The 23,398-nt window shown below is 47.0% G+C and overlaps 1 protein-coding gene across 5 annotated transcripts in view; it reads left to right on the forward strand.

Moving 5' to 3' along the window:
- The window catches only part of LOC147101670 (kelch-like protein 20), a 70,573-nt gene that overhangs the window by 28,463 nt on the left and 18,712 nt on the right, over positions 1-23,398 (forward strand). For 3 of the 5 annotated variants that reach the window (XM_085965440.1, XM_085965442.1, XM_085965441.1), the window contains 3 exons: positions 16,801-16,974; positions 19,832-19,965; positions 21,135-21,343. In XM_085965440.1, coding sequence (XP_085821566.1) covers positions 16,801-16,974; positions 19,832-19,965; positions 21,135-21,343 — 517 coding nt within the window. The remainder of the gene's footprint in view (positions 1-16,800; positions 16,975-19,831; positions 19,966-21,134; positions 21,344-23,398) is intronic. The other 2 variants (XM_085965443.1, XM_085965444.1) reach the window with 1 other exon arrangement.

Below are 23,398 nucleotides of genomic sequence, written 5' to 3' on the forward strand. Positions count from 1 at the left end.
CCTCTGTACCAGTATCTGAGCCGATTAAAGTAAAGTACAGGAAACTTTCGATTTACCGGCACCTAAATAAACGGAAATCTCGGTTAACCGGCAAAATTCAGGAGTAGGTTCAGGTAACTTTTATTACTTGCCTTCCTCCATCTGTTGCTGTGCAAGGGTGTGGCTGCAGCTGTTGCTAAGCTACAGAGACGCTTGCAACTTGTGGCCATTGTTCTGAGCCTGAAGCAACAGGGTTTGTTGCTTTATACGGAGCCCTCGGCTCCGTATCTTTTACTATAGCTTTCGGTTATCCGGAATTTTTGATGAACTGGCACCACGTCGGTCCCGTCCATGCCGGATTAAAAAAAAGTTTCCTGTATTAGATCATGTGTATATAAAACTGAAACCCATTTGGAGTTCATTGGTTATTTGAGATCAACTTATCGAAGTGTTAAAATGATAGAACCACACGTACAGCTGTGCTTATTGCTGCCCCACTCTCTCTGCTTTGGGGAAAGCACAGCTGTGTGAATGTGTAGACCTCTGCTCACCTGAGTATCAATGACTGGTGAAATATCTGATGTTGAAAAAGAACTGATGGGACATCAATGTATTTATTTTAACTCTGCAGATCAGCCATAATCTAATTGAATAGTGGAACAGGCTTGAGGGGCTGAATGGCCTGCTGTTCCTAAATTTTTGAAACTTAAAAAGGGTGTCTCGCAAAAAATTGACTTTGCAATTGTTGTAGTTATACTGCAAATAGCACAAGGCTGAAGCAGGGTGAGAAATAGTCTTGCATCAAATGCCAGTGACAATGATTTAGTTGCAGTTATCCTGTGAGTCTTGTGTCACTGCGAAACAGAAACTGCTTCAAGCTGTGCAGTTTTGTGCTCTTGAACTGCTGGCATTGTAAAAAGTAGTGTTGCCACAATTTATCTCTGGTTTCACCCCATCAACTCTCGATTCAATAAAGCACAGTGCCTCAACTGGACTAACGTTACACCTATTGTGTACACATTACAAACATACTGTCAACAGTAGATTGAGACAAATGTAACTTATGCTGGAATCAGTTGCCAGATGGGCTGTGGATTACATTTATTCATAAAACGAGTCAGTTTGAAATATGTGACAGGATATGTACAGCTCTTCAGCTACTTGACAGACGCACTTAATTTGTCAATTTAGAAGTAAACCACTGCATTTCAGTGTTGGCTTTAGTTTCCGATGCCTTTTTTAAAAAAAAAAAGGAAAATTGAAGTATAGGTTATTAATCCCTTATCTGAAACCCTTGGGGCCAGATGTGTTTCGGAATTTGGATTTTTTTCGGATTTCAGAACGGTAGGGGTATCTGCAGCTATTTTTGACATTTTCACACAGTGAAATTAAACTCAAAATCACAATAACAAAAAATATCAGAGAGCAGCAGACGCACGTGTGACTGGTAGCAGCGCTGAGACACAACTGACGCCTCACACCTGCGTGGGTCAAGCATCGGCCGCGTCGGGTCATGTTTGGCGCCACTCGGGTCATGTCGTGCACACGAGAGACGCTCCACGAAAAAACTTTCGGTTTTCAGAGCTTTTTGAATTTCGGAATTGCGGATAAGGGATTGTGGACCTGTATAAATATATAAGGTGTGTTTCTATGGATATAGTAAATACTACCTGCTTAGTACTGCTGCAGAGTACTGGGGCAGTAGAGCATTTTCTGAACGGGTCACTCTAGATTGGCTCCCTAGCTAGTCTAAAGTGCGAATTCCCATTTATCTAAATAGAGCCTACAGGGCATGTAATGTTTGCTCCTGTAATGTGGAACCAGATTGGTGTACTTTTTTTGAATTTACTGCAAAGGTAATGTTTTCCGACGGGTAACAAATATACATGCTGCCGTATGGTTTTTCAGGAAGAGTGAAAACACCAAGTGCCTCCATGTCCCCAGACTTTCCTTCCCCTTTATTTCACTTTGTGATAACTTGTATTTAAAAAAGGATGGTCTTCCAAAATTTGTCAGTCCAGGAACTTATTTCTGGTCTAAATAATCATTGGCCCAAAATTTGCGGCCGGATGCCTCTGACCTGCAAAAAAATTTACCTGGTGGTTCAGGTTCGTAGATTCGCGCTCCTGGCCTCTCTGGGTACCCACGGGTAGAGGCCCACGTATCCCAGTGGCAAATGCAGCTCACAAGCGCCCCTGGGATCACGTGGGCCGGCCCAACCAATGAAAGAAGGAGCATTCCCATTCATATTTATGGGGATTCTGTATGTACGGAGCTCCCATAAGTATGAATGGGGATCTCTTAAATTCATGTTCGTGTATTTTTTTTTAAATTACGTATTTAAAATGAATTAAAATGCCATTTAATTAAATATTTTAAACAATTTTATTTTTTGTAAAAATTATGTTTTAATGTGGCTAAAAATAAACTTACCTTATTGGACAGGGTTTTTAATGTATAAATGAATGAGAATTTTATATTTCTATTTTTTAAAACTCTTAAGCTGGTAAAAGCAGGCCTTGCGCCTTTTACCGGGTGTAAGAATTTCAAGGGAATTCGCTGGGCAGAATTTGGGCAAATAGTGTGACTCTCCGCCCACGGAGGCCCTTCTCCCGGGGATGCGGATAATCTGTTCCTGACAGACCGCAAGTTCCAGGTTTTCGCGCATGCGCTTCGCATGCCTAAACCCGGAACTTGCGCGGCCCTTACGGGCGCGTACGCACCCGTAAGGGTCGCAAATTATGGCCCATTATGTATAATTGTGTGTGTTCGAGCATGTTTTCATGTAACCAGGAATGGAAATGTAAGGATTCATAACGCTTGGAGAAAAAAATGGCCTCCCCGTCATCAACTAACAAATCTTGCTTGCATATACTGGCTGAGATTTATTTTCTTCCCGTGAGCAGCAGTTCTTTTACAGTAGGCTGACCATATGTCCCTGTTGTCACCTACTTGACAACATTATTAGGTGCTGTGTCCCCGGACAAACAATGTCCCCGGTTCAGTAAACTTATCCCCATAGAGAGTCTTTGTTTTGTAAACGCGAATGTACAGAAACCCTGGGGAGAGATTCTCGGTCGTTCCCGCCCGGTTTGAGCTCGGGAATGGATTCCAGGAGCCGGTTGAACGGAGGTGACGATGGCGCCCCTGCCTTCCCACAATGCAGTGTGGTGGAGAAAAGGCCCTATCGATAGCTCAGGCCGCACTGCGTTGGGTGGGGGGGGGGGGTTTAGTCACCTGACCCCGTGTTTCGGCCAATAGTGACTGGCCGGAGGGTGGAACTTTTAAAATGTGCGCGAGAAGCCGAGGGTGCAGTGAGCTGGGGGGTGAGTGGATTTACTTTACCTCAGATTAGTAAGGTGCATCGTTTTATTTTTTACTGAATAAGGCAAGCTCTAAATTCTCCCACCGGGAAGAGGTTTCTGAAACCTACTGAGACGGTGTGTTTCACACCTTATGTGGAAAACCTCAGTCTGATTGGAACAGATTTAACATTGAGAAATTAAAAATTAGGATATTCTGGACAAGTATAAATGGTACAGCACTATTGCTAGAACACATGCGAGATTCAATGTAAAGTGAAAATGCCGTTGTCTCTACGCTTATTCCACTAGCAGAAGCAACAAAATCATCATGCTGGTTTTCTTGAAAGGCGTCCTGGCTACTTTGCTGTGCGCCTACCCTGTGTGTCCCCGGATTCGGTTTAGAAAATATGGTCACCCTATTATAGCAACTATTCTTTCCACACTAATTCTATTCAAAATGCAATCAGGATTGGTGATTAGAATAGCAAATGTGAAAATTGAAAGACTTATTACTGAGATGCCTCCAAGATCCAGTTATTAACCCACTGAGAGAACTGTAACACTGGCTGGAATGCTATCAAAGCTGACCAACCTCCTAGAATTGTAGCTCAGCTGGTATTAAGTTTCAGCCCCAACGTGTGTATCCTTACTGCACCATGACTTGACCAGTTCTAAATCCGTCTCGTAGTCTCCTGGGTTGTTTTGACTAAGTGTTGCAAAGCCTTGGAGGTTGTTGTTGTCAATGCAGTGGTTGTTATCTCACCGCAAATAGAGAAAACTGAACATTGTTTTGTTTTATGCTCTACCGACTTATTTTTTTTCTTCCCCTCCCTTTTTGCTGAATTTCTGATCTTGCCTACATTGTGAAGTGTAGGCTGACATAGAAACATAGAAGATAGGAGCAGGAGTAGGCCATTCGGCCCCTCGAGCCTGCTCCGCCATTCAATGAGATCATGGCTGATCATCCAAACTCAGTACCCTGTCCCTGCCTTCTCCCCATATCCCTTGATCCCTTTAGCCTTAAGACACTCAGCTCTATCTCACCACCACCTCTCTCGACCCTCCACTGACTGATTTGTCTCTCTGCTTTGTCTGACATCCAATACTGGATGAGCAGAAATTTCCTCCAACTAAATATTGCGAAGACTGAAGCCATTGTCTTCGGTCCCGGCCACAAACTGCGTTCCCTAGGCACCGACTCCATCCCTCTTCCTGGCAACTGTCTGAGACTGAACTGGACCGTTCGCAACCTTGGTGTCATATTTGACCCCGAGATGAGCTTCCAACTACGTATTCACTCCATTACCAGGATCACCTACTTCCATCTCAAGAACATCGCCCGACTCCGCCCCTGCTTTAGTTCATCTGCTGAAACCCTCATCCAGGCCTTTGTTACTTCTAGACTTGACTATTCCAATGCTCGCCTGGCCGGCCTCCCATCTTCTACCCTCCATAAACTTGAGCTCATCCAAAACTCTGCTGCCTGTATCCTAACCCTCATCAAGTCCCATTCACCCATCACCCCAGTGCTCCCGATCCAGCACCGCCTCCATTTTAAAATTCTCATTTTTGTTTTCAAGGCCCTCCATGACCTCGCCCGTCCCTGTCTCTGTAACCTCCTCCAGCCCTCCAACCCTCCGAGATCTGCACTCCTCCAACTCTGACCTCTTGAGCATCCCCGATTTTAATTGCTCCACCATTGGTGGACGTGCCTTCAGCTGCCTAGGCCCTAAGCTCTGGAATTCCCTCCCTAAACCTTGTTACCTCTCTGTCTTCCTTTAAAACGCTCCTTAAAACCTACCTCTTTGGTCATCTGTCGTAATATCATCTTGTGAGGCTCGGTGTCAAATTTTGTTCGATAACGCTCCTGTAAAGTGCCTTGGGATGTTTTACTATGTTAAAGGCGCTATATAAATGCAAGTTGTTCTTGTTGATGCATCCTCACAAGCAGAATAAGGAGCCACTCCCAGACCATTCTTATGCCCTTCTTGGGGTGCATTTCTATTGAAATCAGTGTTGCTGCAAGGTGGCTTGCACTTTTCTGCAATGATAAGTAATCATTTAACTACAGAGTTGACCTTTCTGTGGAAGAGCGGGGTGCAAGACATCCTAGAACAGGTAATTTTACATCATTTGGAATTAACACTTCATTGAGTGTAACTACAATGCGGTGTCACACTGGGTTTTAAAAAGTGATCAGGAGCTCCATACTTTTCAAACTTAACGGCATGTAGGCATTAACAGGACTATGTGCTTGGCTGGGAGAATTAAAAATGGATCCAGTATGAACTTGGTATTGCCTGTTTGTAACTTGTAACTTCGTCACTGTTCTCTGATCTGTAGCTAAAGTAAAAATATAACCTTTTGTAACTGACTCCGAGCAGCACTGCAGAAAATCAGGTACCTGCAGTGGAAGGATTTCTCAACCGGGGGTGGGGACGATGACGACTGATTCTTCAACAAACATGTCCCTCATTGATTAAATGGGAAGCTGCATTGGGCTTTGTGCATCTCCTGGGCTGTATTGTTCAGGCATGAAATGACGATCGTGAGAAAAGGGTTTTTCCACAACCCTTTTTAGCTCCATATATGGGCATAAGTGTGCTTACTTTTCTTGCCTGTACATGCTGTATTTCCTTAGAAACTCTTCTTCTTAAGGCAGTCCCTCGGAACAGGATGACTTGCTTCCACATTAAAAATGAGTTCTCAGGTGACTGATGAGTCCAATGTGGGACCTACAGTCTCTGTCACAGGTGGGGCAGACGGTGGTTGAAGGGGCGGGCAGGTGGGGTGCTTGGGTTGACGTGCGCTCCTTGCGCTTGGCTTCTGCTTGCGCTTGGCTTCTGCTTGCTCCTGGCAAAGAGACTGGAGGTGTTCGGCGCCTTCCCAGATGCTTCTCCACTTTGTGCGGTCTTGGGCCAGGGATTCCCAGGTGTCGGTGGGGATGTTACACTTTTTCAAGGAGGCTTTGAGGGTGTCCTTGAAGCGTTTCCTTAGAAACTACATTGCTACTAATGAGCAAGCAAATATAAAATAGCCCCACAGCCATAGCAAAGGAACCTTTTTTGGGAGGTGGGAAAGGGAATGCTACTTTGAGGACACCACATCCTCTATAACATCAGTGCACCTTTGCGAGTCCAAAAGGATCCCAGATGTCCTGGTTGCTAGCTCCTGGCTTCCAACCCATGATGTTGCTGACAAACCCCTGGTCTACATTGGTGCAGACAGGGCATATGGAGCAGTGCTGTTTGAAGGTCTGCCTCTAGCACTGAGTCTGGAGGCAGCACAGATGATCAGGGGTTCTCCCGGAAAGATCAGGGAGCCCCGAGACCGGAGAAGCAGCGGACCTGCGCGGGAGCAGCCCGAGGCGGGAGAGGTACTTAAGGAGCAGTCAGAGGCATACCAATCCAGGTTCCAGGAGAGAGGTAAAAAGTAATCCAAGTGTGACGTCACCAGGGAGCAGGTAAGTGATTGGTTGGTGAGTATTTCTCTCTTTTCAATACAAGCTTGAATTCTGTGGTGTTAAATTTCTGTGGTGTAGTGGGGACAGTTGGTAAATAAAGCGCCCTAGAGTATACCTGTAACTGGGGTATTGAATAAATTTTTTAATTAATTAAAGGAGTAAGTCATGGCAGGAGAGTTCAGACCCGTGTTCTGCTCCTCTTGCTCCATGTGGGAAGTCAGGGACGCTGCCAGTGTCCCTGACGACCATGTGTGCGGGAAATGCATCCAGCTGCAGCTACTTGTAGACCGCATTGCGGCGCTCGAGCTGCGGGTGGATGAATTTTGGAGCATGCGCGATGCTGAGAGGGTCGTGGATAGCACGTTTAGCGAGTTGTTCACGCCTCAGGGTAGGGCAGCACAGGGGGTGACCATCAGGCGGAGCAACAAAGGCAGGCAGGTAGTGCAGGGAACCCCTGCGGACATCCCCCTTTCAAACAGGTATACCAAGTTGGATACTGTTGAGGGGGATGACTCACCAGGGGAAGGCAGCAGCAGCCAGCTTCCTGGCACCAGGGACGCTTCTGCTGCTCAGGAAGGGAGGAAAAAGAGTGGGAGAGCAATAGTGGTAGGGGATTCTATTGTAAGGGGAACAGATAAGGCGTTTCTGTGGCCGCAAACGTGACTCCAGGATGGTTTGTTGCCTCCCTGGGGCCAGGGTCAGGGATGTCACTGAGCGGCTACAGGGCATTCTTAAGGGGGAGGGTGAGCAGGCAGAGGTCGTGGTCCACATTGGGACCAACGACATAGGTAGGAAGGGGGATGAGGTCCTGCATCAAGAATTTAGGGAGCTAGGTAACAGATTAAAGAGCAGGACCTCAAAGGTTGTAATCTCTGGATTACTCCCAGTGCCACGTGCTAGTGAGTATAGGAATGGGAGGATAGAGCAGATGAATGCGTGGCTAAAGAGTTGGTGTAGGGGGGAGGGTTTTACTTTCCTGGATCACTGGGCCTGCTTCTGGGAAAGGTGGGACTTGTACAAGTCGGACGGGTTGCACCTGAACCAGAGCGGGACAAATATCCTTGCGGGGAGGTTTGCTAGCACTGTTGGGGGGGGTTTAAACTAACTTGGCAGGGGGATGGGATACAGAGGGGAGCTGAAATAGGGGGTGATGTGCTGCCAATTATAGAGAAAAAAACAAGTCAGCTTGGTAGACAGGGCAAATATATAAGGGCAAGGCTGGATGGCATCTATTTTAATGCAAGGAATCTTGCAAATAAGGTGGATGAACTGAAGGTGTTGATAAACACATGGGAGTATGATATTGTTGCTATCACGGAGACATGGTTGAGGGAGGGTCAGGATTGGCAGCTCAATATTCCGGGGTACAGAATCTTCAGGCGAGACAGAGGGGGAGTTATAAGAGGAGGGGGTGTCGCAATATTAATTAAGGAGTCAATTACTGCAGTAAGGAGGGATGATATATTAGCAGGTTCCTCTAATGAGGCCATATGGGTGGAGCTTGTAGTGTATGTAACCGTCTACCTTTAAGAGACTATGTATGTAACCGTTCACCTTTAAGAGAACTATTTTAGGTGTGGCACTACTTGTTTGGCTTCTGTATACGGTAATACCGACGGTGACCACACCGGTATATAAGTGCTGTGGCATGACTTATTGGGCAGATTCGCCCTGACCTTCGAATAGTAAAGTCCTGTTGTATGTTACTCCTGAAGTCTGTGTCGTAATTAACTGCACAACCCACAGACTTTACAGTGGCGACGAGTCCGATCGTACCCTGCGGCAACAATAATTTCAAAGCAACGAAAGAGCGTCGAAAAGAGGCAACCGCCCTCGTCATTCGGCTGGGAGAAAACTCAAGGCTGCAGCAATAGAAAGGAGGAAGACTTTAGCGACAAAAACTTCCATCAGCAACAGGCACTGACTGTCCCTTCTGCCACGGTGACTGTGAGTAAGGGAAAGTGAAAAGAATAGCCGGAGGATAAGGGCTGGGCACTCAACCACGGTCGAGGGGGAAAAGGAGCCGGACAAAAAGTCGGGTCCAACGGCGTCGTGAGAGACCGCGACCGGCGGGAAAAGCCGGGCGGTGACCGAAGCCACGAAGCGCTGCGACCGGGAGCGTAGGCGCGGGAAGAGAGAAACTCAGCCGCAGCCGAGGAGAGAAGCACCGGACTGCGAGAGGGCTGGGAGGCGCGATTGGGGTCCGAGCGAGCGGGAGAGGCAGAGCCGACCAAGAGAGACTGCGCGAGAGCCAGTCCAGCGGCTGAACTGTCCTCCGTCAACGGGGTGTACCCAGCGCCGGTAGAGCCGAGCGAGCGGGAGAGAGACAGAGCTGAGCAAGGGGAACTGTGCGAGAGCCAGCCCAGCGGCTGAACCTGTTCGCCGTCAACGGGGTACCCAGAGCCGGTCGCCCTGCCATAAATTTTTTTTTTAAAAAGGGGAAAGCCTTGAAGCCGACGCGCAGGCTGTGAACCTGAAAGCCAGCGGCCGTCGCCCGTGGGGAAAGTGTACCCCTCCCGTCAGGGAAGAAACGCGGGAAGCCGCCATTAGGCAGGGAAGAAGACAGAAGCGGGAAACCGCCATTGAAGTGGGCGGGGAGAGAAGATAAGAGCGGGAAACCGCCATTTTCGCGGGAAAACCGCCATCTTAGAGGAAAAAAAAAGAAATAATAATTTAAAGAAATACTTGTGTTGTTCCCAAAGAGAGGAAGATGCCTAAGCGTGGTAACATCAACGATTTTAATTCCGAGGTAGAAGACTGGGCCACGTACGTGGAACGCATTGAGATCTATTGTGAGGCCAATAAAATAGAAGAAGATGACAAAGCTATAACCTTGCTGAACTCGATGGGCGCAAAGACATACGGGCTCTTGAAGCATCTACTAGCACCAGCTAAACCAGCGGATCAGACTTTCGATGATATTGTGGCTGTCCTGAAGGACCACTTGAACCCTACACCATTGATGTTGGCTGAACGATTCAAATTCTATGCGAGAACGCAACGGAAAGACGAAAGCAACGCGGAATACTTGGTTGAACTGCGGAGGCTAGCGAAAGACTGTCAGTTTAGGGACAACCTGGAAGAGGCACTGAGAGACAAATTCGTGTGCGGAATGTTGAAGGAAGAAACACAAAAACGACTGCTTGAAGAGAACGATCTTCCACTTGATAAGGCTGTCCTTATCGCAGCATCAAGCGAAGCCGCAGTGAAAGGAAATGCAGCTAAAGGCAGCGGCACTTGGTACAACAAATTACTTCGGGTACAACGAAATGCTATCGTTGTGGAAAGACAACACACGACCAGAACCAATGCTGGTTTAAAAACCAAGAATGTAGGAAATGTGGCGAGCTTGGTCACATAGCTAAGGTATGCCGGTCAGGAAAGAAGACCAACAATAATGAGTCACCACAAAAGTGGTACAGAAAGGTACATGAGGTGACTAGGAAGAGTCCGGAGGAACAGAAGTCGGACTCACACTCCAACTGCAAAGGACTGGATAGTTTGAGAATTCACAATGTGAATAATGAAACTGACCGACAAACTATCTGGATCACACTACAGATTGCAAAAGTCCAAGTGAAAATGGAAGTGGACACCGGATCGGCGCTGACGGTCATGAATAAGCATGACTATAAAAAGTTATTCAAGCATATTCCACTACGGGATACGGAACTAGTACTACAGACGTACACTGGGCACAAAGTATTCCCCATCGGAAAGATAGAAGTCAAGGTGAGATACAAGGATAAAGATTACCAAAGGATGGACCTGTATGTGCTGCCCAAGGGAGGTCCACCACTTCTGGGACGGGAGTGGATCCGGAAAATAAAGATAGACTGGCATTCACTAAACACCATGACGGTGGATTCCGGAAAGGAAGATGTCAAACCTGAACGGTTGTCCAGAATATTGGACGAAGCTAAAGAGGTATTCCAGCAAGGACTGGGAACACTGCGAGGAATTAAAGCAAAGGTTAAGATTGCAGAACATGCAAGCCCAAAATTTTTCAAAGCCAGATCGGTACCTTATGCGATACGACCAGCTGTGGAGGCAGAACTGGAAGAACTTGAACGATCAGGGGTACTGTCAAAAGTGGACTGGAGTGAGTGGGCCACGCCCATTGTTCCCGTCATGAAGTCTTCACCAAGTAATAAGCCAGGGGGACCGGGGAAGGTCCGCATCTGCGGAGACTTCAAGATCACAGTGAATCCGGTGCTTCACACGGTACAATACCCGCTTCCGCGGATTGAAGATATCTTTGCTTCGTTGGCTGGAGGGAAACACTTCACCAAGATAGACCTGGCTCAGGCATACTTACAAATGGAAGTCGAGGAAGAGTCACGCCAGTACCTCACCATCAACACACACAGAGGATTGTATCATTATAATAGACTGGTTTTTGGGGTAGCTTCGGCTCCAGCAATTTGGCAGAGGGCCATGGAGCAGGTATTACAAGGAATTCCAAGCACGCAGTGCTACTTAGACGATATCCTAATTACGGGAGAAGACGAGGAAGAACACCTCACAAATTTGAAACTGGTGCTCACCAGGTTGAAGGAATATGGCCTTCGAGTTAATCGCAAGAAGTGTGAGTTTTTCCAAAAACGGATCTCGTACTGCGGTCATGTCATTGACCGAGAGGGGCTGCACAAGTCACCTGACAAGATAGAAGCTGTCGTGAAGGCCCCCGCTCCAGAAAACGTATCACAGTTAAGATCATTCTTGGGGTTGATTAATTATTATCACAAGTTTCTGCCAAATCTATCCACGGTGCTGCATCCGCTGAATGCTCTGTTGCGGAAAGAAATACCATGGAAGTGGAGTGAGGAATGTAAAAAGGCTTTTCGCAGAAGCAAGGAGTTGATTACCTCTGAAGAAGTGTTGGCTCATTTCAACCCAACGTTACCCCTTCGTCTAGCTTGTGATGCTTCCCCTTATGGAATTGGAGCAGTACTTTCACACAAGTTACCAAATGGCTCGGAAAGGCCAGTGGCATTCGCGTCCCGATCATTGACCTCCGCGGAGCGAAATTATGCTCAAATAGATGGGGAGGCCCTCAGCCTTGTGTGGGGCGTGAAGAAATTCAATCATTACCTGCAAGGTAAGAAGTTCACATTACTGACAGACCACCAGCCGTTGGTGTCCATATTCAACCCAAACAAGGCCGTTTCCACCATGACAGCGCAAAGGTTACAAAGGTGGTCCGTGTTACTTGGGGCACACCAATATGACATCGAATACAAAAGGTCCAAACAGCATGGAAATGCTGATGGGTTATCGCGCTTGCCATTGCTGATAGTAGAAGAAGCGACTACATTGGACCCGGTAGAGATGTTCCACTCATCCATAGTGGAGTGTCTACCAATAACAAATTCGATGATCGAAAACGAAACAAGAAATGACCCGACTCTTTCACGAGTCTATGATTTAACGGTGGAGGGATGGCCAGCACAGGGCGAACCAACACTGCAAGCATTTTCACAGAGGAAAGAACAGCTGTCAGTGTGTAGAGGAACCCTGATGTGTGGATCTAGAGTGGTGATTCCACCCAAACTTCAAAAGAAGGTGTTAAAGGAGTTGCACGAGGGACATCTGGGTGGAGTGAAGATGAAGAACCTAGCAAGAGCGTTTGTATGGTGGCCAGGCATCGATGTAGACATCGAAGAAATCACTAAGAACTGCCTAGGATGTCAGAAGGTTCAGAACGCGCCACCACAGGCTCCGCTGCATCCATGGGAGTGGCCCTCATCTTGGCAAAGGGTACACATCGACTTTGCTGGTCCATTTATGGACTCAATGTTCCTAATAGCGGTGGATGCACACTCCAAGTGGCCGGAGGTAATAAAGATGACCACCACCACGGAAAAAACCATCACAGTGTTAAGGACTATGTTTGCTAGGAATGGCCTGCCGGAACAGATCTGTTCTGATAATGGACTGCAATTTGTGTCCGAAGAATTCAAGAAATTCTTAAAGAGCAATGGGGTTAAGCACTACACGTCAGCCCCATACCATCCCGCCTCCAATGGATTGGCTGAAAGGTTTGTCCAGACCTTCAAGAAGGCCATCAAGGCCATGGGTAATGAAGACATTAATTTACAACATAAGGTGGATAGCTTCTTGTTGGCGTACAGGAATGCAACACATGCGGTCACAAATCAAACTCCCGCCATGATGTTTTTTAATAGACGACTAAGATGCCGGCTGGATTTGCTCAAGCCAAACCTCAGAAGGGACGTAGAGAACCGGCAATTCCAGGGCATGAATGAAAGGGCCACTAGATCTTTTCAGATAGGTCAACAAGTTTTGGCCCGGGACTACCGTACCGAGAAATGGCAGCCTGGAACTATTGGAAAAAGGCTAGGGCCGTTGATGTATACGGTGGATCTTGGGAACAGTATAATAAGGCGCCATGTTGACCAGATCATAGGGTCAGCCACAACTGGCCAACCTACTTCACCACCTTACCCGGTTACTGTTGAAACCGAGATACCCAGAACACCTACCTCCGATCTGGTAATACTGGAATCAGAGGAACCTGACACTGTCTTTCAAGCCGAATCGACTTTGTCAGAAGCACCTACTACCCCGCCAGGAATGACGACACCGCTGAGGCGTTATCCGGACAGAGTCCGGAAACCTCCAGAGAGACTGAATCTGTGAACTGTCTTGCATAAAGTTGTATATATGTTATACTGTATGTTTAATGGGAAATACGTATGTTGTAAGCTAAAAAGGGAGGATTGTAGTGTATGTAACCGTCTACCTTTAAGAGACTATGTATGTAACCGTTCACCTTTAAGAGAACTATTTTAGGTGTGGCACTACTTGTTTGGCTTCTGTATACGGTAATACCGACGGTGACCACACCGGTATATAAGTGCTGTGGCATGACTTATTGGGCAGATTCGCCCTGACCTTCGAATAGTAAGGTCCTGTTGTATGTTACTCCTGAAGTCTGTGTCGTAATTAACTGCACAACCCACAGACTTTACAGAGCTTAAAAACAAAAAGGGGGGCAAGCACTTTGCTGGGAGTGTACTATAGGCCTCCAAACAGTCAGGGGGAGATAGAGGAACAGATATGTAGGCAAATCTCAGAGAAATGTGCAAATAATAGGGTAATAATAATGGGGGATTTCAACTTCCCCAATATTAACTGGGATAGTCAGAGTGTGAAAGGCTCAGAGGGTGTAGAATTCTTAAAGTGCATCCAGGAGAGCTTTTTGAGCCAGCATGTAGAAAGTCCTACAAGAGAGGGGGCGGTACTGGACCTAATTCTAGGGAATGTGGCCGGCCAAGTGGAAAAAGTGCTAGTAGGTGAGCACTTTGGTGACGGTGACCATAATATGGTAAGATTTAAGGTGGTCATGGAAAAGGACAGGGATGGGCCGGAAATAAAGGTTCTAAATTGGGGGAAGGCCGATTTTAATAGGATAAGGCAGGATCTGGCCAAAATGGACTAGGATCAGCTACTTGTAGGAAAATCCGCATCAGAGCAATGGGAGGCTTTCAGAAGGGAGATTGAGATCATACAATGGCAACATGTTCCCGTAAAGGTCAAGGGTGGTTCCAAAAACCACAGGGAACCTTGGATGTCAGGGGATATACGAGAATGGATTAGGAAAAAAAGGAGAGCTTTTGGCAGATACAAAAGGCTAAAGACGGAGGAAGCCCTAGAGGAGTACAAAAAGTGCAGGGGGATACTTAAAGAAATTAGGAGATCAAGGAGGGGCCATGAAATAACACTGGCGAGCAAAATAAAGGAAAATCCTAAGATGTTTTATAAGTATATTAAGGGTAAGAGGATAACTAGGGAAAAAATAGGGCCCATTAGGGACAAAAGTGGCAATCTGTGTGTGGAGCCGGAAGATGTAGGAGGGGTTCTAAATGAATTGCATCTGTTTTCACTATGGAGAAGGACGATGTAGACATAGAAATAGGGCGGGGGGACTGTGATATGCTCGAACATATTCACATCGAGAGGGAGGAGGTATTGGCGGTTTTAGCTGGCCTAAAAATGGATAAATCCCCAGGCCCGGATGAAATGTATCCCAGGCTGCTGTGTGAGGCAAAGGAAGAGATTGCGGGGGCTCTAACACATATATTCAGGACCTCTCTGGCCACAGGGGATGTGCCAGAGGACTGGAGAACCGCTAATGTAGTACCATTATTCAAGAAGGGAAGTAGGGAAAAACCGGGGAACTACAGGCCAGTGAGCCTAACATCAGTGGTAGGAAAATTATTGGAAAAAATTCTGAGGGACAAAATTTGTCTCCACTTGGAGAGGCAAGGATTAATCAGGGATAGTCAACATGGCTTTGTCAAGGGAAGATCATGTCTGACTAATTTGATTGAATTTTTTGAGGGGGTGACTAGGTGTGTGGATGAGGGTAACGCAGTGGATGTGGTATATATGGATTTCAGTAAGGCCTTCGATAAAGTCCCGCACAGGAGACTGGTCAAGAAGGTAAGAGCCCATGGAATCCAGGGTGCCTTGGCACATTGGATACAAAACTAGCTTAGTGACAGAAGGCAGAGGGTGATGGTCGAAGGTTGTTTTTGTGACTGGAAGCCTGTGGCCAGTGGGGTACCACAGGGATCGGTGCTGGGTCCCTTGCTGTTTGTGGTCTACATTAATGACTTGGATATGAATGTAAAAGGTATGATCAGTAAGTTCGCGGATGATACAAAAATTGGTAGGGTGGTAAATAGCGAGGAGGGTAGCCTCAGTCTGCAGGACGATATAGATGGGTTGGTCAGATGGGCAGAACAGTGGCAAATGGAATTTAACCCGGAAAAGTGCGAGGTGATGCACTTTGGGGGGACTAACAAGGCAAGGGAATACACAATGAATGGTAAGACCCTAGGCAAGACGGAGGGTCAGAGGGATCTGGGTGTGCAAGTACACCGATCCCTGAAGGCGGCGGAACAGGTGGATAAGGTGGTAAAAAAGGCATATGGGATACTTGCCTTCATTAGCCGAGGCATTGAATATAAGAGCAAGGAGGTTATGATGGAACTGTATAAAACACTGGTTAGGCCACAGCTGGAATACTGTGTGCAGTTCTGGTCGCCACACTACAGGAAGGATGTGATCGCGTTGGAGAGGGTGCAGAGGAGGTTCACCAGGATGTTACCAGGGCTGGAGCGCTTCAGCTATGAAGAGAGACTGGGCAGATTGGGTTTGTTTTCCTTGGAGCAGAGGAGGCTGAGGGGGGACATGATTGAGGTGTACAAAATTATGAGGGGCATAGATAGGATGGATGCTGAGGAGCTTTTTCCCTTAGTAGAAGGGTCAATAACTAGGGGGCATAGATTCAAGGTAAAGGGCGGGAGGTTTAGAGGGGATTTGAGAGAGAACTTTTTCACCCAGAGGGTGGTTGGAGTCTGGAACTCACTGCCTGAAAGGGTTGTGGAGGCAGGAACCCTCACAACATTTAAGAAGCATTTGGATGAGCACTTGAAATGCCATAGCATACAAGGCTACGGACCAAATGCTGGAATATGGGATTAGATCAGACAGGGCTTGATGGCCGGCGCGGACACGATGGGCCGAAGGGCCTCTATCCGTGCTGTATAACTCTATGACTCTATTGAAGAAACTTGTGGGATGTACAGTAGATGCTAATTCATCTTAATTTGCAGCAAATCTACCTCTCTTCATTCCTTTCTTAAAATTAAAAGAAAGTGTTCCTGCTTGTATCCGTGCTGGAGCTGGATTTAAACTTTCTTGCTTTATTCTGATGGGTTTAACATGAGTTTTGGCTTTGAGAGCAAAGCTAGAACCTTGTCTCTGTTTGACTTGCCAATTCTTTGTTGCCCACCTCTCGTTCATTATATCTGAATGTTTGATTAATTGTGATAAGTGAGCAAAAAATTATCTGACACATTGTATTTTTATTCATCTTCAGATGTACATGACAGAAACTACTTTAGTGTAACCTAGGGAAGTGGGAGAAACCGGTCTTTTGTTGTCATGGTTACAAAATGCTTTCAGAACAATGACGAGTGTTAGAATTTTCTGTCTCTCTTGCGTGCCTGTGTCTTTTAGCTCATCAATTATTTGTGTTCTATTGCTGAGGTATGACCCCAAGACAAACCAATGGAGTAGTGACGTAGCTCCAACCAGCACATGCAGAACCAGTGTGGGGGTAGCAGTGCTGGGAGGGTACCTGTATGCTGTTGGAGGACAGGATGGAGTGTCCTGCCTTAACATTGTGGAAAGGTAACATTTTAATTTTCTTTTAATTTTTATTCAAGTAATAAGTGATGAAGGGTGCTTTAGTCTGTATCTTCAATGACTGTAAAGTCCTAGTGCAGGTTGAGCTTAAGGCACATAAGATATATGCCCATTCAATTCTCTTTCCTAGCTTCACATTTCTAAGCATGCAGTGGAAGGGTATCCTGTGTTCCATGTAAAAGGTGAGGGAACAAACTGAGGGAAATAATTACAGGCAGGGCTTTGGCTTCAAGGAGAGAGCTGCATCTGCCAAAGCCTTTCATGAGAGGGTCTCCATTAAGTAATTGGTGAGAGTCATCCTGGTATGCAGCATTGGACACTGATGTATAAAACATCAAGATAGCTGACATTTCAAACTGTCCTGCACTGGTCCTTTCAACATGCTGAAGGCAGTTGATGAGAACATTGTCTTGATAAGACAGTTGCTAGAAAGTGTTGCCTGAAGGCTGGGTATGAGATCACCTCCATTATCCAAGGTTTGGTACCTACCATGATTGAGTTGCAAAGAGGCTGCTGAATCTCTGCATCTCCAAATGTTTGAGCCACCATTTAATGGTTTATTGGAAAGCTTGCGGCTATGCACTTGGGGAGTTGTGCTGCTCACCACAGCTTCCTGGTACGTGAAATAACAACAGAAAATGCTGGAAAAACTCAGCAGGTCCGGCAACATCCGTGGACAGAAATTTGAGTTGATGTTTCGGGTCGAACCCTTCTTCAAAACTTTTGAAGAAGGGTTTGACCCGAAACGTCAACTCAAATTTCTGTCCACGGATGTTGCCTGACCTGCTGAGTTTTTCCAGCATTTTCTGTTGTTATTTCGGATTTCCAACATCCGCAGTATTTTGCTAGCTTCCTGGTACGTGAGTTCACCTTGTAAGGGTTGAAACCGGCACTTGTCCTTTTGTCAGTAGTTGGCCATCAGTCTATTCTCCGGGTGGGGTGGGGATGGAAAAGAGAAGGTGGGGTCTTTTTGGGGTTTCTTTGGTCCAAAGTGACACACTGGTGATGGACGATTGGCGACGAGTCAACCTTCGGCAGATTTGGTAATCCAATACCTGAGCTACCTAGGTCCACAATACTACAGAACAGCAGCCTGTTTCATTAATAGCTCCTGGGGAGATAAATCTGTTAGTAGGGGTTGGGATTCTTCCCACTGGACTTGAGAGAATTCTGCAATCCAGTGATCCTAGCTGGACAAGCAGTGGGAAATTTATCAGTGCTGTTTGCTGAATGGCTACATAGGTTTTATCCAGTTAATTTCCACCAGTATCCCCTACACCTAACTAGGGGATCCTCGGCCTCTTGCATTGTTCCACGGAAGCTCAGCGTAAGCTCGAGGAACAGCACCTCATCTTTCGATTAGGCACTCTACAGCCCTCTGGACTCTTGCTGGTCTGTCTGCGTCTAAGCTCTCTGGACTTGGGTAATAAGGAGACAAAGTGTGCACTAGTTACAGGGCGAACTGAAACCTACGTGGCTTTCTCAGTAGCTGGGTTTGGAGACACTCCGGCAGAGCAATGGGTTTCTCGGTGTGCCAGACACCAGTCTGTGATGAAAATGAAGAATGCAGCGTAACTCCACCAAAACCAAAACACGTCGCTATTGTGAATTGTACCAAATAAACATGAGTTTAATGAACATATTTTAAATGTTTTTTTTTAAACTGGGTACTGGAAGTTCCTCCCAAGTCTGTCTCGTCAATAGCTGAGCTATACAAAGCAGGAAGGTCCCAGCTTCGATCATTGGTCTGTATTCAGTTAGCTTATCTCAGCGGGGTGGCATTATTGTTGGGAAGGAGGAAATCTGCTGGGATCCCACTCCTGATCACTATCCAGTGACCCTTGTACTTCTTGCAATCTAGTACACTGTATTCGCTGCTCACGATGTGGTCTCCTCTACATCGGGGAGACCAAATGCAGATTGGGTGACTGCTTTGCAGAACACCTCCATTCAGTCCGTAAGGGGGACCGCGAGCTCCCGGAGGCCTAATTCACTGCCCCACTCCCACTCAGACCTCTCCGTCCTCGGCCTCTTGCGTTGTTCCACGGAAGCTCAGCGTAAGCTCGAGGAACAGCACCTCATCTTTCGATTAGGCACTCTACAGTCCTCTGGACTCAACACAGAGTTCAACAATTTCAGATCATAATCTTGGCCCCTATCACATATATATATATTTTCTTTTTTTTAAATCACACTTTGTTTTTTCTTCCCTCCCTTAATTCTGCCAGCGCAATTCACACCCCATCTAGAGCCATCCTTTATTCCTTAACCTGCCCCATTTCCACCTCCCCTTGCCTTGAATATCTCTTAATCTCTCCTGCTTTCTATCCTATCACTGACCTTCCCTTTTGTTCTTTCATCCCCTCCCCCTTTTCCATCCCCTCCCCCTTTTCCCAGCCCCCAAACTTGCTTTCCATTCCCTGCTTTTTTTTTCCCAGTTCTGACGAAAGGTCTTCGACCTGAAACGTTGACTCTGTTTCTCGCTCCACCGATGCTGCCTGGCCTGCTGAGTTTTTCCAGCGTTTCCTGTTGTTAATCCAGTGACCCATGTGTGACTGTTGGGTGAGGACCGGATCAGACTTGGCTGTGATGCTCCTTGCATCGACAAACTTGCCAACGCTTGCTGTCTAGGCTTGTATGTGAAAATTGAGCACCTGCCCAAGGTACCAGAAGGCCATGGGCAACTTGAGAAAGAAATCCCTTAGCAGGGGAGAGAATTGGCAAGGGAGGGAGGAGGAGAGTAAGGTACTTATTGTGGCACTTGCTGTTTAAAGGGTTGATAGGAGATAAGTTTATAGGATTAGAGAGAATCCGATTTGTAGCACGTTTATTATTTTGCCAGGTTTGATCCTAAGGAAAATAAATGGATGAGAGTAGCCCCAATGAGCACTCGGCGCCTGGGGGTAGCTGTGGCAGTCCTCGGTGGACATCTCTATGCAATCGGGGGCTCTGATGGAACATCTCCACTGAATACAGGTAATCTATGTGGAAACAGATTAGTTACAATAGGTGTACTTCAGACTGGTCCTAACTTCAATCTTTTAATCATTAATATGAGGGATGGTATGTGGTAGAGAATTAACATTTTCTCTTTTAATATGGGTTGTTTGCGTCCAATCTGGAAATACTGAATACAATGTAAATCTCCCTGTATACTATCCCATTGTGTTTATAACCGTAGGCCATCACCAGCTGCTTCTGGTGTGGCTTTTTCATCTCCCACACCACCCATCCTTAACGTGACAGTGCCAATTTAATAGTAATTAATGTTAAATTATAGGCAGTTTTGTGCTATGGTTTTGGACCCATCAATAATTGGGTTCTAGTTGTCCAAATTCATGTTATGTAGGGTTCTCCTCTCGGTGGAGGAGATTGGGCTAGTTTGGAACCCCAGTCCTGGAGATGAATTGATAGTGAGCCTCCCAGAAATTTTCTTTTTTTTGGATGTACAGTACATTACATTAAGTCGAATCCAACACTCCAAAAAACTGACTCTTTTCCTCCCCAGTTCAATATCCATATAAATGTTGGCCAGGACATCTGGAGACCTCCTCCTCTGCTCTCCTTCAAATAATGCCATGAGATCTTTTACATCTACTTGAGGGCAGAAGGGATATAACTAGAGGTATTTAAATTTGTAAATGAAATTGAAAAGGTAAATCTGGACTATTGCTTCAAACTAAATTACTAAATTGCAAAAATACAAGAAGGAGACATTCAAACTAGTAAAAGGCTAATGAAGGACTCTTCTCAGGAAGTTGTTCCTCAGTGATCAATACTTAAGATGGATTTCTAGGTCAGGTAGTAGAGTGAAAACCCTGCAATCATTTAAAAAAAAAAAAAAATACATGCTCGATTTGGAGGAGCTGTAAGGTTATGCTGGATGGAGGAACTAATATGGGTGGAATAGCTTTCCTCTTCTGTATTGATTGTATGATCTTGCGAGCACGCCAGATACTGCTACATAGAAAATTGTCCCCAGTAAAAGCCTGGCATTTATACCTGGGGAGAACCTTACTTTTCATTTTCTCAATTGCTCACCTATAAAAGAAATCAAGATTAAAATATGCACATAGCCTGCTTTGCTCTAATACTGCAGTAAGACTTTGCTGGTTGGGTTCATGAAGTGATTTTGTACTTTTCAGTTGAACGCTTCATTCCTCAGGAGAATCGCTGGTCTCCCTGCCCGCCAATGGGAACAAGGCGGAAGCACCTTGGCTGTGCTGTGTTCCAGGACATGATCTACGCAGTCGGAGGCCGCGATGACACAACTGAGCTCAGCAGTGCTGAGCGATACAACCTTAGAACCAATCAGTGGTCTCCAGTGGTCGCTATGACTTCCAGACGGAGTGGAGTAAGTATGTTCCAAAGTCCACTGTGTTGTGTGTGCATGTTTTTGATGTAGTTAGCAGCACACCATATATTACAGACTCGAGCAAGTTCCATCCCTGGACTGCAGCTTTAATCTGAACAAAATATAATCTAACTAGCAGGGGAGCCCCGTGTTGCGAGGGCTTTTTTGGGGCTGGTCGATGTGTGGGCCGGGAGCCTGGGACTGGATTTGGGTTGTCAGCAGTTTCCAGAGCTTTTTTGGGCCTGGTGGATGTGTGGGCTGGAAGCCTGGGACTGGATTTGGGCTGTGGGCAGTTGGAGAAGCCTAGGCCTGTTTTGCACTGTTTTTTAACCTAAACATTTCTAGCTTTTAATACCTTCAAAGATGAAAGTTAAAGTACTTATAAAACATTTTTGGTACTTTTTTTTTAAAGAAACTGACCTGGATTAGCAAAGTTTTGAGCTGCCCTGGCTGCTGTATAATGGCTGACAGATCCCTGAGATGAAAACGATTAGTCCCGCCCACATACACACCGATTGGTCAATCATCACGGCACAGGATTGGTCGACCTTGACGTCAGTCAATGCTAATGAGTGGAATTTTGAAGGTTTTTTGTATAATGTGCGAACAATTTTTGTCCGACCAAAAAGTAAATACGCCTACAAGAGTCCCCTAATGATGAGCTTCCTTTTGCTATAACATATGTATAGGTACGCTCTATAACCTTTGATTGTATAGCCAGACAGACAGACATACCGTTTTATATATATAATAAAATTAAAATATATAAACGGATACTTCTGTCTGTCTGTCCTCACGTGTGCGTCTGTCCGGCTATGCGCTCGAAAGTTAGAGCGTACCTACGCGTGCGTTACGTCGAAAGAAAGCTTACCTTTCCGAAACGGTGGTAAGTGTATTTACGTTTCGGCCGGACAAAAATCGCGCCCACGGTATCCGAAAAACTTTCAAAATTCCGCTCATTAGCATCTCATCCGCTCATTAGCGATGGAGTGACCTCGAGGTCGACCAATCGTACGCCGGGTTGCTGGCGCGTGCGACCGGGCCCTCCTACGGTCGAGCGACGGGACGATTGACCAATCCTACGCTTCGGTCACCTGACGGTCGACCAATCGGTGCGTGTGTGGGCGGGCCTTGTCGTTCTTAAGAGGTGAGTCGCCGCCATCTTGATTCCAAACTTTTCCTTTTTCCCGCTTTCTGCGTCTGTCAAAAAAACGTTGCTTTTAAAACATTGTTTTTTAAAAAAGTTAATTACTTTCTAAATCTTTTATCTAATCTCATTAATTTTCCTACCTTTCCCCGTTTTTCCAGGTAGGCCTCGAAGCCTCGGCCTCTCCTCCGCACCCACGCCCGAGCTAGGCACCTCCCGGCCCCAGTCATCTTTGTGAAGGCTGGAGGGGCGGGCCTCAGCCGAGCGCCGCTACCTTAGTAAAGGGTGCGCGCGCAGCAGGAGCAGCTGAGACACGGCGTGTCTCTGTTCCCCGCTCGGCTCGGGCGGGGCTCGGCTCTCGGGAGTGCTGATCTCGGGTGGGGCTTGGAGAGCGGGCAGGGTTACCCCGGCAACCGGGCCTGCCGGCCGTCTCTCAGCCGCAATCGGCGCTCTTCAAGCCAGCTCGGGAGGGCGGGGCCATGTCAGTGCGTGGGGGGGCACGGAGCTCCGTGGAGCCATCGCTGGGCTCGGGTGCTTTGTGGCCTGCGGCCGAACAGCGGCTGCGGACCTCGAGCTGACCGGGGCGCTGGACTCGGCTGGGCCATGTCTTTGCGGGTGTTCGCCTCGGCCAACGGCATCAGCCGAGGGAACGTGTTCATCCAGGTGCCGAGGCCCGGGCCCCGGGGCGGAAAGAGGGATTGGAGCGGGGGATGAGGGCTCGGGCAGGGGAGAGGGCCGGGGGGGGGGGGGGGGGGGGGGAGGAAAGAAAAGAGTAGAGAGAGAGAGAGAGAGGGTGGGGGGGGGGGGGAGCTTACCACCTTCCTTCCTTTGCAGGGGTCCATCGGGCCACCTTCCCCCCCCCCCCCCCCGTCGCGTGCCCTCTCTCTCTCTTTTTCCCCCCCCCCCCC

Source organism: Somniosus microcephalus, chromosome 23 (genome assembly GCF_052327205.1).
Source record: "Somniosus microcephalus isolate GS21.2 chromosome 23, FLI_Smic_1.0, whole genome shotgun sequence".
Taxonomy (NCBI): Eukaryota; Metazoa; Chordata; class Chondrichthyes; order Squaliformes; family Somniosidae; genus Somniosus; species Somniosus microcephalus.